The 13,424-nt window shown below is 38.7% G+C and overlaps 1 protein-coding gene across 9 annotated transcripts in view; it reads left to right on the top strand.

The window, feature by feature from the left end:
• Window positions 1–13,424, top strand: part of SGIP1 (SH3GL interacting endocytic adaptor 1) — a 211,781-nt gene that overhangs the window by 90,677 nt on the left and 107,680 nt on the right. For all 9 annotated transcript variants that reach the window (XM_073788675.1, XM_073788688.1, XM_073788663.1 and 6 more), the window contains 2 exons: window positions 7,429–7,492; window positions 12,453–12,477. In XM_073788675.1, the coding sequence (XP_073644776.1) occupies window positions 7,429–7,492; window positions 12,453–12,477 (89 nt within the window). The remainder of the gene's footprint in view (window positions 1–7,428; window positions 7,493–12,452; window positions 12,478–13,424) is intronic.

The following is a 13,424-nucleotide window of genomic DNA, read 5'->3' as shown; positions in this document are numbered from 1 at the left end:
CACTTGGTTTTTTCCTGAAATCTGCTCTAAGCATCCTTTTTCCTTTGCTGATTTTAATTTGTAATAAGCCTTTCTGTAATAAACTATAACCATGAATATAAAAAAAAGAAATGTGGTCCGTCAATTGCCACCTGTGTGACCTGACACCAGTCACTCCTCATGCCCCATGGTATGTAATCAATACAATAATAATAGCTCCCGCTTTATAAGGTTGTGTTGAGCTAAGATAAGGAAGTTCCTGATGAATTTCCTGAAACATCTTAAGTACTTAACAAATTACATCTATTGGTTTTTATTCATGATGTGTGTTTTGGGCTAAATTTAGCTTTTCAATGTGCCACTGTATACATTCTTCACCTAAAAATGTGGTGAGGTCACCCCACACCCCTCCCCCAATGCACATGCTGTCAGATAGGTCCACCCCATGCAGCTTAGGGCTCCTTCTCTTTCCCTGATACCTCCATATATACAAATAAATATTCAAACACTAAACATCAATGGAATGTAGATTGCAAACATCCAGAAAAGTCATTTGGTTTTTCTTTTAATTATTATACAAACATTCAGTGGCTTTTTAAAAAGGTGTTAAGACAAACATGGAAGGTGTGTCCACCGTGTACTAAGCATGGCCCTGGGTACCGAGAGAAGCATCGGGACTACCGGATAAGTCGCTTGGCTTGGAGGCATACAGACCTGGCTCAAAATCTTGGTCTTATCTAACTTGTTTGTTTGGTGATCTTGGAAAAGGAACTTAATCACTTTGAGTTTATTTCTTAATCCATAAAGTAGGGGTTAGTAATACCGTCTGGGCTTGTTGAAAGTGTTAGTTTGTGAAAATGCTTAGTGCGTGACACGTATGAGGGACTCAGTGAACCAGCGCTGCCTTCCCCTCACTCCTAGGGATTACAGAGAGAAAAACTGAGGCTATTCCTCCAAACCTCATGTCCTGGGAGGACATGAATCTTATATTGAAAGTAACGCAGTGCCTCTCAGATTCTCTATACGTTTTGCTGCAAATGACAGCCAGTAAGAGGTCCAATTAAGATTTGATTCCAGGGCTTCCCTGGTGGCACAGTGGTTGAGAGTCCGCCTGCCGATGCAGGGGACGGGTTCGTGCCCTGGTCCGGGAAGATTCCACATGCCGCGGAGCGGCTGGGCCCGTGAGCCATGGCCGCTGAGCCTGCGCGTCCGGAGCCTGTGCTCCGCAGCGGGAGAGGCCACAACAGTGAGAGGCCCGCGTACCGCAAAAAAAAAAAAAAAAAAAGATTTGATTCCAGATCTTTGGATTCCAAAGAAAGCAGTCCTTCTGCTCCCTTCCACCACGTCTCCTGCTCTGTATCTGGGAGGGGCATCTTCATGCTTCTGGAGGAGATACACGAGAAGATGGTTTGCATTCCTCTGTGAACTGTGTCTTACATACTGACCCTAAACAGCTGTCACTGCCACCCTCTCCTCTTTCTTCCAAAGCTCTAGGTCACTCTTAGAGCCAGCTCTGTGCCCAGGCCATGACTGGTCCAAGCTCTGCTCAAAAGTACTGTTTGTAGAGGAGTGGGAAGAAGGATCAAGTACACCCCAGGAACATGATCTGCAAAAGTGACACCTTTTCATCAATTTTAAATGCAAAATGCTTATATGGGGGGTTTAACATAATAAAGAGCTGTTAGTGAAAGCAGTGTGTAAGACTGTGACATAAGTGAGGAAGGTAATATAATATAGTGCCACATCTCTTCCCATCCCAGTCCCTTTAAGTTATCTTGGAGATAAACCAGTTTGCTGCCAACATGCTGATAGGATGGTGACCAGTCTACCTTTGACCTCTTCTTGTTGTCTTACCAACTAGCAGTGGAATGGTAGGAATTCAGGACAAGGAGAGAAAAGAGGAGGTATTGGCAGGACTCTCCACGTTCACTCCTATGTGGCAGGAGAGCGTCTTGTGAAGGCCAGCAGAATCTTCTGTGAGTTTGGTCCTCAGCTCCTGCCTACAGGATGCTCACACCTTGATTTCTCCTGTTTTGGACACAACTCCAGGACTGTTATCTCAATCTGTCCATCTATAGAACTAGCCTTCATTTTTAGGGAAAAATATTTCAATTGTAATTTTAAGAAATAGAAGATGTGAAACCAACCAAGCAAAAACTCTGTATTTCTTTTGAGTATCAGATTTTGATGTTTTAGCTAAAATTAGTATATAGTATAGAGGCTAAATTTTCTGTTTTGGAGGAGCCCTCTGACAAATTCTGTTTTCATTGTAACATTTAAAGGCTCAAATTTAGAATTTAGTGTTTGCTTAGTGAACCTCTATAGAACAGTTACACTTGGGAGAGAAGGAAATTGATAAAGGTAAATTTTTGCTGTATTATTTCTTCCTCACCTGTGGAGTTGTATATTCAAAGTCAGGAAGGTATCTTTATTTTTTAATTAGGAGACATTTCAGAGAAAAACATAGTGAACACAGTAATTTGTGTTTTAAATTTAAAAGACTTTTAAAAGAAAGGTTTATTTTTTTAAAAGACTTTCAAACTTTTTGGAGTTATCATAAGAAATATATTTTACATGGTCACCCAGTTTGCAGACACTCACCACCCACACAGCTGAGGCCAAGAATTTCATGATGCAGTCTTCATCCTTTCTACAGGCAATGCACACTTAGTTTTTCTCTTCTACTTTATTTTCGAATGGAAGTTTCACCCTAGCAAATTGATTTCATAAGCTTCCAATGGCCTGACTTGCAGTCTGAAAAGAAGGTGAGAAATAATGCCTCTGTTTTAACACAATTGAGTAAATCATTTTAAGGAATGTTCTATTCGTGAAACACTATGGGGCAGTGAAAATAAAGACAGGCATCTACATAGTAGAGTGGCTGACTTCACAGAGCTTACCGTCTAGTAGGGATTAACATAACATTGTGATCTGATGAGAAAAGCTGAAAGGAACATTACATAAAAATGTGTTTATGACAAGCTTTTTGTAAACAGCTATTATGTGAGAGAGAAAAGCTGCAGGGTTGTTGTAGTTGTAAATTCTTGCGGACATATCACTTTCGCGATGGTGAAGGTCATCATGAACACAGATTTGTGACTATATAGCTCCCAGTTTCTTAACTAAATATTTGACAACTTTACAAAAGAATGAATAAAAAGGAAAAAAAAAGATTCCAAACTTTTAAGCCAATCTTCCTTGTCTCTTTCTTTTCTTTTTCACTCCCTCCTATCTTTATTCCCTCTGGTCACAGAATAATCTGGCTTGAGCTATTCTGTTTCTTTTTTATTGTGATAAAATACAAACGACAAAATTTACCATTTTGGCTATGTTTAAGTGTATTCAGTACATTCTCAGTGTTGGGCAACCATCACCACTATCCAGTTCCAGAACTTTTATATCCCAAAAGGAAACTCTGTACCAATTAGGCAGTCACTCCTCATTTCCCCTCTACTCCACCCCTGGCAACCTCTACTCTGCTTTCTGTATCAGTGAATTTGCCTACTCCAGATATTTCACATAAATGGACTCATGCAATAGGTGGTTCTTTGTATCTGGCTTCTTTCACTTAGCATAATGTTTTCAAGGTTCATGCATGTTGTAGCATGTGTCAGTATCACATTCCTTTTAATGACTGCATAATATGCCATTGTATGGGTACATCACATTTTGTTTATCCATTCATTAGTTCATGGAGAACTATTTCATTTTAAGGGAGATTTTATTCAGAAAATAATTGTAAACTAATCAATTGGACATACCTTTAGAGGTTTGATTACATATATGTATATATATATATACATATATATATATATGTATATATATATATGTATATATATAGGCACCTAAAGGCTTTCAAAGAAACCTGATGTCTCTTTGTAGAAGTTTGAGCATGAGAAGAAGTGCTGTATATCCAGAAGCTCATGAGATAGTACTGGATCTGACCTATGGATTTAGGGTTCATCTGCATACAGATGGAAAATAAAACCATGTGAGTGAATGAAATTGCCCCAGGGAGAGAGTGTAAAGGAACCTAGGACAGAGTCCAGAGGTACTTTGGGGATCCATGGAGGGAGAAGGAGCCTCCAATTTCCTCCCTAGAGATGATGATAAATAAAACCTAACTCAGGTGAACCCTCAGGCTCATCATTTGCAAAGAAAACATCTCCTACTTTTTCACAAGGTTTGTAAGAAAATTAAATGAGTCAACATATGCAAAGCAGCTGGTACCTGGCCCATAGGTAGGACCTCAGTAATGATAGCTACAAATATTACTATATATATTTGTGCTGTCACTATTGTCAGTTTCTGCATGTTTCTTTATTTCACTATCTTGTAATATCATATCCAGGACTACCTATTTTGAAATAAGCTCTCCTACCCTCTTAAAGCTCAGTCTGTTTTTAATTTTGTTGTTGTTGTTGTTCCCAGACTTTGCTAGCTTCTCCCATAATACCGATGGAAGCTAAAAGAATCTAAATTAGGTGAAGGGACGCTAAGAGGCACAGGCCAGACTTCCGACCCAGTTCTGCATGCACACAGGAGGATGTTCTCAATTCCATAGCTTGGAAGAAAACTGTTCTAGCCCCAGATCATCAGGACCTTAAAATTCTTTCTCTTTAGATCTCTTTGTTTTGATATTGGCAAGGGAAAAGTTATTTACTTCATTTCTCAAAGACACTTGATTTTTTTTCCCTCCTATTTTTGGTAAAGAAATAGTTGACAAAAATTCATGACCCAGCCTAAAAACAATTACACTATATTGGAGTCAGAAGTGAAAAATCATTGGATATACTGTTTTTTAAGCTTATCATTTTACCAGACACAGTGTCTTAAACTTGTTACTCCTGTAAGATTTTTGACTGTCCTTGCTCTCTTCTGAAGAATTTCTTTGAATATTTTTAAATAAACTCTCAAAAGACTTGACCACACCTCTCCATTCACTTTTAACATGGTTGGTATGACTGTTTCTTCCTGGGTCTTCTCAAAAAGCTGTTAAGATACGAATAACTTTTATATTTCATAACTTTGTTTTAGTCTTTCAGAGTTTTCTTCATACTCTTATAAACTTCTCATATCTTTCCACCTTTCAAGGGGGAAAAGTCTTCCGTGTTTTTTCTTATGCAATAATTCGATTAGTTTTGTTTTTCTGGAATGTCACATCTCTAGTGTATTCCTATTTATGTTCCATATATGGGAATGTATTTTACATATGGGAAATACGACTTTCAGTGAAACTAAAACTACAGAATGGCATTGCATTTTGTGAACATATGCAAATTCTTTCATTCCTTATTACTGGCTGATTTGTTGTACACTGAGAGATGGAAATACAAAAAGAATGTAACTCATACTCATCTACACAATTAGAAATGATGCTGGGAATGGACTCTGTCTCCTGAAGCCTGATCCAGGGCACTTTTCACTGGAAAATGGACAACTCGTGACGTTCATGACCTAGTTCATGTTGGCTATTATCCAAGTTTGGTGGTCAAAAACAGGACAGAGTCTATGGAAAATTACTATTGCCTGCTCTGTTACTAATTTAATACAAGAATTACTGGAATTTGTCTGTATTTTCTCATCTGTTTGGTAGGGCATGCTATCTCTTGTCTCATGGTCAAGTTGCAGAAAATAGAGTAATTTGAAAACATAAGATAATAATAGCATTTGGTTTATAATTCTATAAAAACCAGTAGTGACTGGTGAATATAGCATTCATTGTGACTCCAAAGCTGAATTAGAAGCATGGAGAAGCCAAGTAAGAGACTTGAAGCCCAAGAACAATTATAGGAGGAAAATGATTTTAACTACAATATTTTGTCCCTATAAGGAGATAAGGCAATTACAGGTGAGAAGAAGGAAGTTTTTCACAATCAAAATTAAAAATGAACAGAGAGGAGGTGTTCCTAAATATTATGGGTGGGTAGTTTTAAATGTCAATAAGTTTTCTATAAACTCTTCACGTGGAGGGTAATGGAGAATAGCTTAATGTGGGAGGAGATTTTTTTTAAAACAAACATTGACATTTTAAAGACCTAAACATCTTAAATGGAATGACTATTCAAATACAAAATTAGACAAACCGAGGCATTTTGGAGATTATATTTGAGTAGTATCCTAAGAGCCAGATAATGAATGACTCAGATCATCTGAGTGGTCTGGGCTGACTCACATGTTTTAAAAAAAGATGTCATCAAATCTCTGATTTTGTCAGTGTTTTTCCCCTTGATCCACCTGGTAGTGCCAAACAAATCCTGAACGTCAGTGACTTTTCCAGCTCTAATTTGTCAGGATGAAGTTCCAAACCACCAGTAACAAGTCTAAGGTTTTGACTATATAGGCATTGGTATATTTGAATAATACTGACTAACATGAGAAACACACAAGCCACATATGTAATTACAGGACACGTGGGAGATAGGAATCCCTGACAGAGCCTTGACAGGAGAAGAATAGAAGATACAAGAGTAGGCTTGGTTTGTCCAGGATGGAAGAAAAGGAGACTTCTTACCCCAATACCACCTGAATGATGCTTCCTGGAAAACATCTTAAATCAACAAATATTATCTGGTTCCTCTACTTGGCGTAGAGGACATACCAAGGGTATCCTTGGCCTCTGTCCTAGAAAGGCTTACAGTCTATGAGGGAAACTGACGTAGGAACTAATAAGTGGAATGCTTTGATATATTGTAATACATATAACAGCAACATTTGGGGGAGCACAGGATAGTCAGTTCTGACAGCACGAAGATTGAGAGGCCCTCACAGAGGAGGGGGCATTTGACTGGGCTGTGAAGGCACATATGGAAGTTGTAAATATCAACAAAACAGGAAAAGCATTTCAGCCAGTGGCAAGGACCACATAAAGAGAAAAGAGATACAGGAGAACAGATATTGGGGATGTTCAGAGAATCCAGTATAGCCACTGAATTGAGGAAGTAGAAAAAGATGAACTGGGAATATGGGATACAAAGAAGTGTCAGGCCAATGTGGCTGTTTCGTATGGTTTACATAATCTCTGTCTTGGAACTATCCTAGTGTCCAGAATCCGCCTACCCTGGAAATTACTGTTCTTCTAAGTCTGTGATGGGGTTTCTTGGCATAGCGCCAATTTGGGCGATGGCTAACAATAGTCTAAGAAAAGCTTGCCTACTTTATTGTACTTTGTCCTGATCTCCTTTCCATTTTTTTTTTTAATATTCTTACATTGCTCATAGGGCTAAGAACTTACAGTGCCATGTCCTTGATAAACATCTGTTGAAAAACAGTAATGAATCCTATGCACATGCACACACACACGTGCATACACATGAAGAAACTTTCACGGGTTTTTGAACGTTCAAATTTAACTAATATATTGCAACTTTAAAAATATGTTCACTTGCATGTTGCTAGGAACATTCAAATAGAAAATAGATTTTTTGACCTTTTGTTGTTTTCCCACAGGATTGAAAAAACGTACAAGGAAGGCCTTTGGAATACGGAAGAAAGAAAAGGACACTGATTCTACGTATGTACTTAAGGAGAGCACCACTGCTCAGCATCAGCTGGCTGTGACCGTGTGGAAACGCAGATCTGCTGTGGTCTGCTGTATAGCAGAATAATGAACCTATAAAACCCCTTATTTGACAAGAAGCCCTGAAAGAAAGTTAGAAAATGCAAAAATCAATAGTTGTTTAGGCACAGGTGAAAAGAAAAAAAAAAAAGCAACTTTAGCTTTTCATTCTGTACGTTTTTATCGTGCATAAATTTTATCACAAGGTGCTGATAATTGCCCTGTGGGCTTGTCCTCTGAGAATTTATAATTCATGGAATAGAATATCTATCACGCAAATTGAAGTATCTTTCATATAACTAAAAGAGCTAACATTTGTTATGACTACCGTGGTAACACGTACTTAGTAAACGCTCAGTGAATGGTAGCAGCCACTACTCCTGTTATCATTAATACAAATTAATATGTGGTAAGTTCCTTAGGAGCGATTAGAATTGGAATTTCCAGGGAATTGGAGGGTGGGAAAGCTCATATTTGAATACATGATCAGTGAAGCTTCAAAGAGGGAGGAGCCTTGATTTTGGCCTTCAAGAAGATGAGGACATGCGTTTCATGCCAAGGGACAACAGCCAAAGCAGAGATGTGGAAAAGCCAAGTAGGTATTCGGGACAAGCTAAACAGAGCAGTCTGTCTACTTGTCGGCCACACGTAAATGTAATAGTGGGAGGCAAGGCTGCAAAGGAGATCAGGGCCAGATAGGAAGGGCTTTAAGTACCAGCCAGGCTGAGGTGTCTGGGCTTCCTTCCTTAGGCAGTGGGCAACCTTGAAGACTTGAAGGCTTTTAAACCAGAGACTGTAAAGGATTGGGGGGTAAAAAGCTATTTTTTGTCCAGATATCAAGTTTTAAGTCCCCTGTTCTTACCTTTTCTTTGTGTTTTTTCTTTTAGTAAATAATTATTTCATGGAAGCTGTATTTACTCTAGTCTTGCCAATTTTTCTAAATGATTAAATTAGAAAAAAATTTTTCTGAGCATTATATAATTTTCATTATTTCTTAAGAAATTGCCAACTTTGATACATTAACCAGAATAGGAGATGGTTCGTTCACCAGAGTCGGAAGACCTGGGCTCTGGTTTCAGCATTGCCAATAGCTCCACGGACTTAGAATACACTTTCCTCTAATGGGCCTCAGTTTGCACTAGATGGAATTGAATTTCCTTAAAAGGCCAGACACTGTAGCAGTCCGTCTGTCAGCAGAATCCTTTGCCACCTACAATGTGCCGTGTGTTGTGGGGGACACTATTAGACATATCTCAGGAGAACATCATTAGCAGAAAACAAATCCATTTTTCTTTGAGATGGTTTCTGTAACTGACTATACATAATCTCTGGTGTGTGAAGAAAATTAGAAAGGAAAGAAGCTCCCTCAAAAGGAAAAAGAGGTCAAACAACCTCCCCAGGGCAGACTGAGCTCATTTACAGGTGGCCAAAGTACCACTCTTCCATCACCACTTCTAAAAACATGAAAATGAGGAAGTTACTCTTCATGGCTTTGTGTAGATGCCCAATATCTCTCTGAAATATTCTAACAAGACATTTTCTTGTAAAATCCCAAGCATCTGTCCTTTACTTCTTATCATCTGAGCGCCCCAGTTTACTTAGGTGATAGCAAATTAGCTATAAACTGGTTCCACCAGCAGCGATGGTCAAAGGACAAGACGTTTAGTGTAAGCCTTTGCTTTTCATGAGCCCCTGCTCTCTAATTGGGTCATATATCATTCTTGCAGAAGGCTGGAGAAATGTTCTGGCAATGTGCTATCCCTTCAGATTTAGGTAATGCTTATGTTAGTCTGCAGTCACTGAAACCCTGTTGATACAAACTGTTTTCAGGGCCGTTGCAACTCCGTGAGGGTTGACAAGTAACCTGCTATGGTAGCTGCCAGTTCCAACTTCAGTTGATTGAGTGTCCTTAGATAGAGTGGGGTTAGAACCAGAGCTTCCTGATTTGATCAACGTTACAATGGCTGATAGAAAGAGGAAAGGAGAGAGGAGCCTGTGCTACGTGGCAGGCCCTGTGCAGGGTATTTTGTATGTACTGATATCCTTTTTAACCCTCATAGTAATTCAACAAGGTTAGAAATAATATCTCAATTTTGGAGATGAGAAATCAGTGCCAAAAGGAATTAAGTAACTTGCTTAAGGCTACCCAGAAAAATAAGACATGGAGCCAGTATTCTAGTCCAGAGTCAAGTGCCTATTCTTTGATTACTCAGAAAAAAAAAAGAATAGATGGGCAAAATTATATTCAAGACCAATAGGAGGGTAAAAGAGAAAAGGCAGCAGTGGCAAGAGGTGACTGTCACTTTTTAAAATAGAGGCAAAGTGTTCCTGGTAGATGATCAGTTTTAAAACAGAATCAGTAAATATAATGGGTCTGCTCTTAAAAAGAAAAAAAAATTATTTAAAAATGTATAAAACTTAATAAAAGGGGGTTAGGCAATAAACTGAGGACACATGCCCCATTGTCTGAGGCTGCTAAAATCTCTCTCTCTACTCCCCATCCTAGGTCAGCTTGTATAATAACTTTATTCTAGGTAGCATTTAATGAGTATTTACTATGTTCTAGGTACTATTCCGGGCTCTTCATTTATATTAACTTATTGAATCCTTTAACAGCCCTATGAACTATATGCTGTTATCACGGCTGTTATATAGATGAGGAAACTGAGACACAAAGGAGTGAAGTACTGGTCCAAGGTTATGCAACTAGGAAATATAAGTTGATTGAACCTGGACAGTTGGGCACTATAGCTAGTGCACGATACCACCATGCTTACTGCTGTCATACGGGGAAGCAGCAGCCCTATTTCCATCAGTGGATAAGACAAAGGATCAGAATAGATACCAACGCTGCTATGTACAATTACAATTATTCTGATTAAGATTTTTGAAGTGCCATCCCTAGAGCTGTAATATGCATGAGACCAAGTGGCCTCCCATTTAAGTTCCCCTATAGCTATGCCCTTCTACCTGGACCAATAGTGGGCAACACCACAGCCAGGACTATCTCCAGAGCCTTGTCTTCTCCACATCTATCACCTGCCCCGAAAGGCAACCCCACGAGGATCAGTGCCTCTGGATGTGTCCTATGCAAAATTTGATGCAATCTCCTCTCTATCAGTTCCTTTGGCAGAGGCTGAAATCCTAGTAAGAAATGCTCATTTTTTGAAGTGTACAAATCTAGGGAAAATTGACTTTGATGAATATGGGTTGGTACCTTTCCTCTGTACTTTCCTACCACCTGGGTTTACTACGGCCATAATAACCCACTGGATTTACTTGCCTGTCTCATTCTCTCTATGATGAGCATGTCTTCTTCATTATTTTATCTCCTGACCCTAGCCTAGTGCCTGGCCTATTATAAGCACTCAATAGTTGTTCAATGAATTATATATAACTTTTATTGGCTAAGACTCTTCCTATCTTTCTATCTTAGATGAAATTTCTTTGAACCAACTTTTTCCCATAGCCAGCGAATGTCCAAAGATCCTAAGATTTCTGTCAACTCCCATGGTCTTTCAATATCAGGGTCCTCTCTGCTTCTAGCCCCTGTATCACTGATTCATCCCTGTATCCACATGGACACAGAAATGATTATGGAAAATGATGCTCTCCCATCAAGTGTTTTGTAATACAAGTAGAATATTCTGCTAATTTTGAAGGGGGTGTTGGTGGGGAAGGGGAATCACATCTTGAAGCCAAGAAGATGTCCCACCAACTCTGCATTTCTCTCTCTCTCCTCTGTCCCACCCTATGAAGCAATAAACAATTTTGTCACTTGGTCCCACCTGCTAAGGAACAGTTCCAACCACACCAAACTCTTCAAGATTTCATAGTCCACCCAGGCACTTACTAAGGTTTTCTTCCAAACAATGCAGGTCCCCATCTAAGCATAATTCTGGTCTCCATGTTAATAGAATAATATTTTTCTAGCTCCTTACAGAATTAATTAATATAAGAAGTTATAAAGTGACTACTCTTTTTCTTCTCTCTTTCTCCGATTTCTCCAGCTCAGTTTTCCAAAGTAACAATAATAATACCCTTCCTCTATGGCTATAAAGTCTAACATGGCTGCAAGTGAACAGTTTTGTGTTCCTAGGGTAGAGACATCACGGAAGAGGAAAAAACCTGTAACAAACAAACAAACATTTTTGAATACTTAGTATGTGTCGGGAACCATTATAAGTTCTTTATATACCTTATCATATTTAAGCTGGCTTAGAGAACTAAGTAATACTCAATATGTTCAAGGTCAGAGAGCTAATAAGTGGTAGAGTCCGGACACCTGGCTTCATCCTACTCTAAAGCCCTTATTCTTAAGCACTGCAGCCTAGCTTCACCATGGATTAAATACCCTGGACTTTAGTCATCAAAGCAAGCCATTTAGCAAAGTTGCCCTCCATTTCCTGTTCTGTAATCAAAGGAGCAGTAACTCTAGAAATATGGAAGAAAATATAGATTCTTAAAGTAAGTTGAAAACTACTTTGTAGTTTTATAAGTTCTTCTTATAAGTATAAGAAGTTCCTTCTTATAGGGGGAAATTCAAGACCACTTATGGGGAGAAGATGAGAGAGAACAAATGGGTTTGCATTCCTGGTGGTAGTTTTAAATAGAAGGCTGCTGAGTGGGACAGCTCTTAATGAATTCTCCTCTCAAGACACTGCACCAGCAACTTGTGCCTTTTGGATTTCAGTTTTTAATGAGACTCTCCCTCCCACGCACACATACACACACCCCACACTCAAATATCACTCAACCAATCCATTTTGATTTGGCTTTCATTAGCCAGGTTTACTGGGGTTGGAACTCGTGAGAGGGGGGAGAAAGGTGGTTAATGATTCTTATTGTCATACTTGAGACTATGTAGCAAGAATGATTCATTTTCCTAATAGCTACCAATTTCTTTTTGTTACAGAGGTTCACCAGATAGAGATGGAATTGTAAGTATTTAAATGACCATTATTAGTAGGTTTGCACTTCAACCTATGCTAGTTTAAATTTCTTAAAGCCCCATTTCTTCTTCTTTTTTTTTTTTTTCTGCAAGGGGAAAAAAATTAGCTTAAATGACTTTTCAATTACAACTTTTTTTGTTGTAAATTTTGTAGTCATTGCATGGGACATAAATGCAGTCTTGGTCAAGTTAAACTTATTTATTGCATTCACCAAAAACCCTGCCCCAGAGTAGGCAAGCAAACCAGTCATCAATATGGTGGGTCAGAAGCCAGACAGTTCCTGCAGGGGCTGCTACCATCAACTGTTATTTCGTTTCCTATTTAATGATATAAGAGCTCCTTATATGAGAATGTTTTTCTCCAGTAGAGGCCACAAAGTCATAATGGATCTGAGATCCAATAAAATTGAAAGAAGCTCTTCCTCTTTCGTAGTTGAGCTGCAGATACATTTTCTATGTTAAATTCATTAGTAGGGAATAGTCTGGAAACCATTTATGCCTGAATTTACAGCCTGGAGGAGGAAAATGTGTCCACTGGGTTTAGATTCAACAGTAACTCTGATTCCTTGCTGGTCACCAGATTTCTTGCTTTTTAAAGAAATCTGTGGTGCATGGGCTTGGATTTATCTGAGTTGTGCTTATGCGAGTCTGCACCAGCTTCTAAAATGACTTCCTTCAAATCTAAATCAGATGCCTATTCAGAAGGTTCAAAAGAACAGCTGTTACTGAAGGAAAAAAAAAAAAAGGGACTCGCATTAGGCTCATTGGGCTGAAGTGGGAATGAAAATAAACCAGATAGTTAAAAATATTTTCTTGAAAAATCACCCTTTATAATATTAGACCTAAATTGGGGTGTTAATTGTAGCTATGGTAGGAGTTTTTCTCCCATATTTGACTCAAGGTTCTTAGCTTTGGGACGCCTTTTGCATTCATGTA

The sequence above is a fragment of the Tursiops truncatus genome, chromosome 1 (assembly GCF_011762595.2).
Source record: "Tursiops truncatus isolate mTurTru1 chromosome 1, mTurTru1.mat.Y, whole genome shotgun sequence".
Classification (NCBI taxonomy): domain Eukaryota; kingdom Metazoa; phylum Chordata; class Mammalia; order Artiodactyla; family Delphinidae; genus Tursiops; species Tursiops truncatus.
The sequence above is the reverse complement of the archived record's forward strand: the minus strand, read 5'-3'. Positions and strand labels throughout refer to the sequence as shown.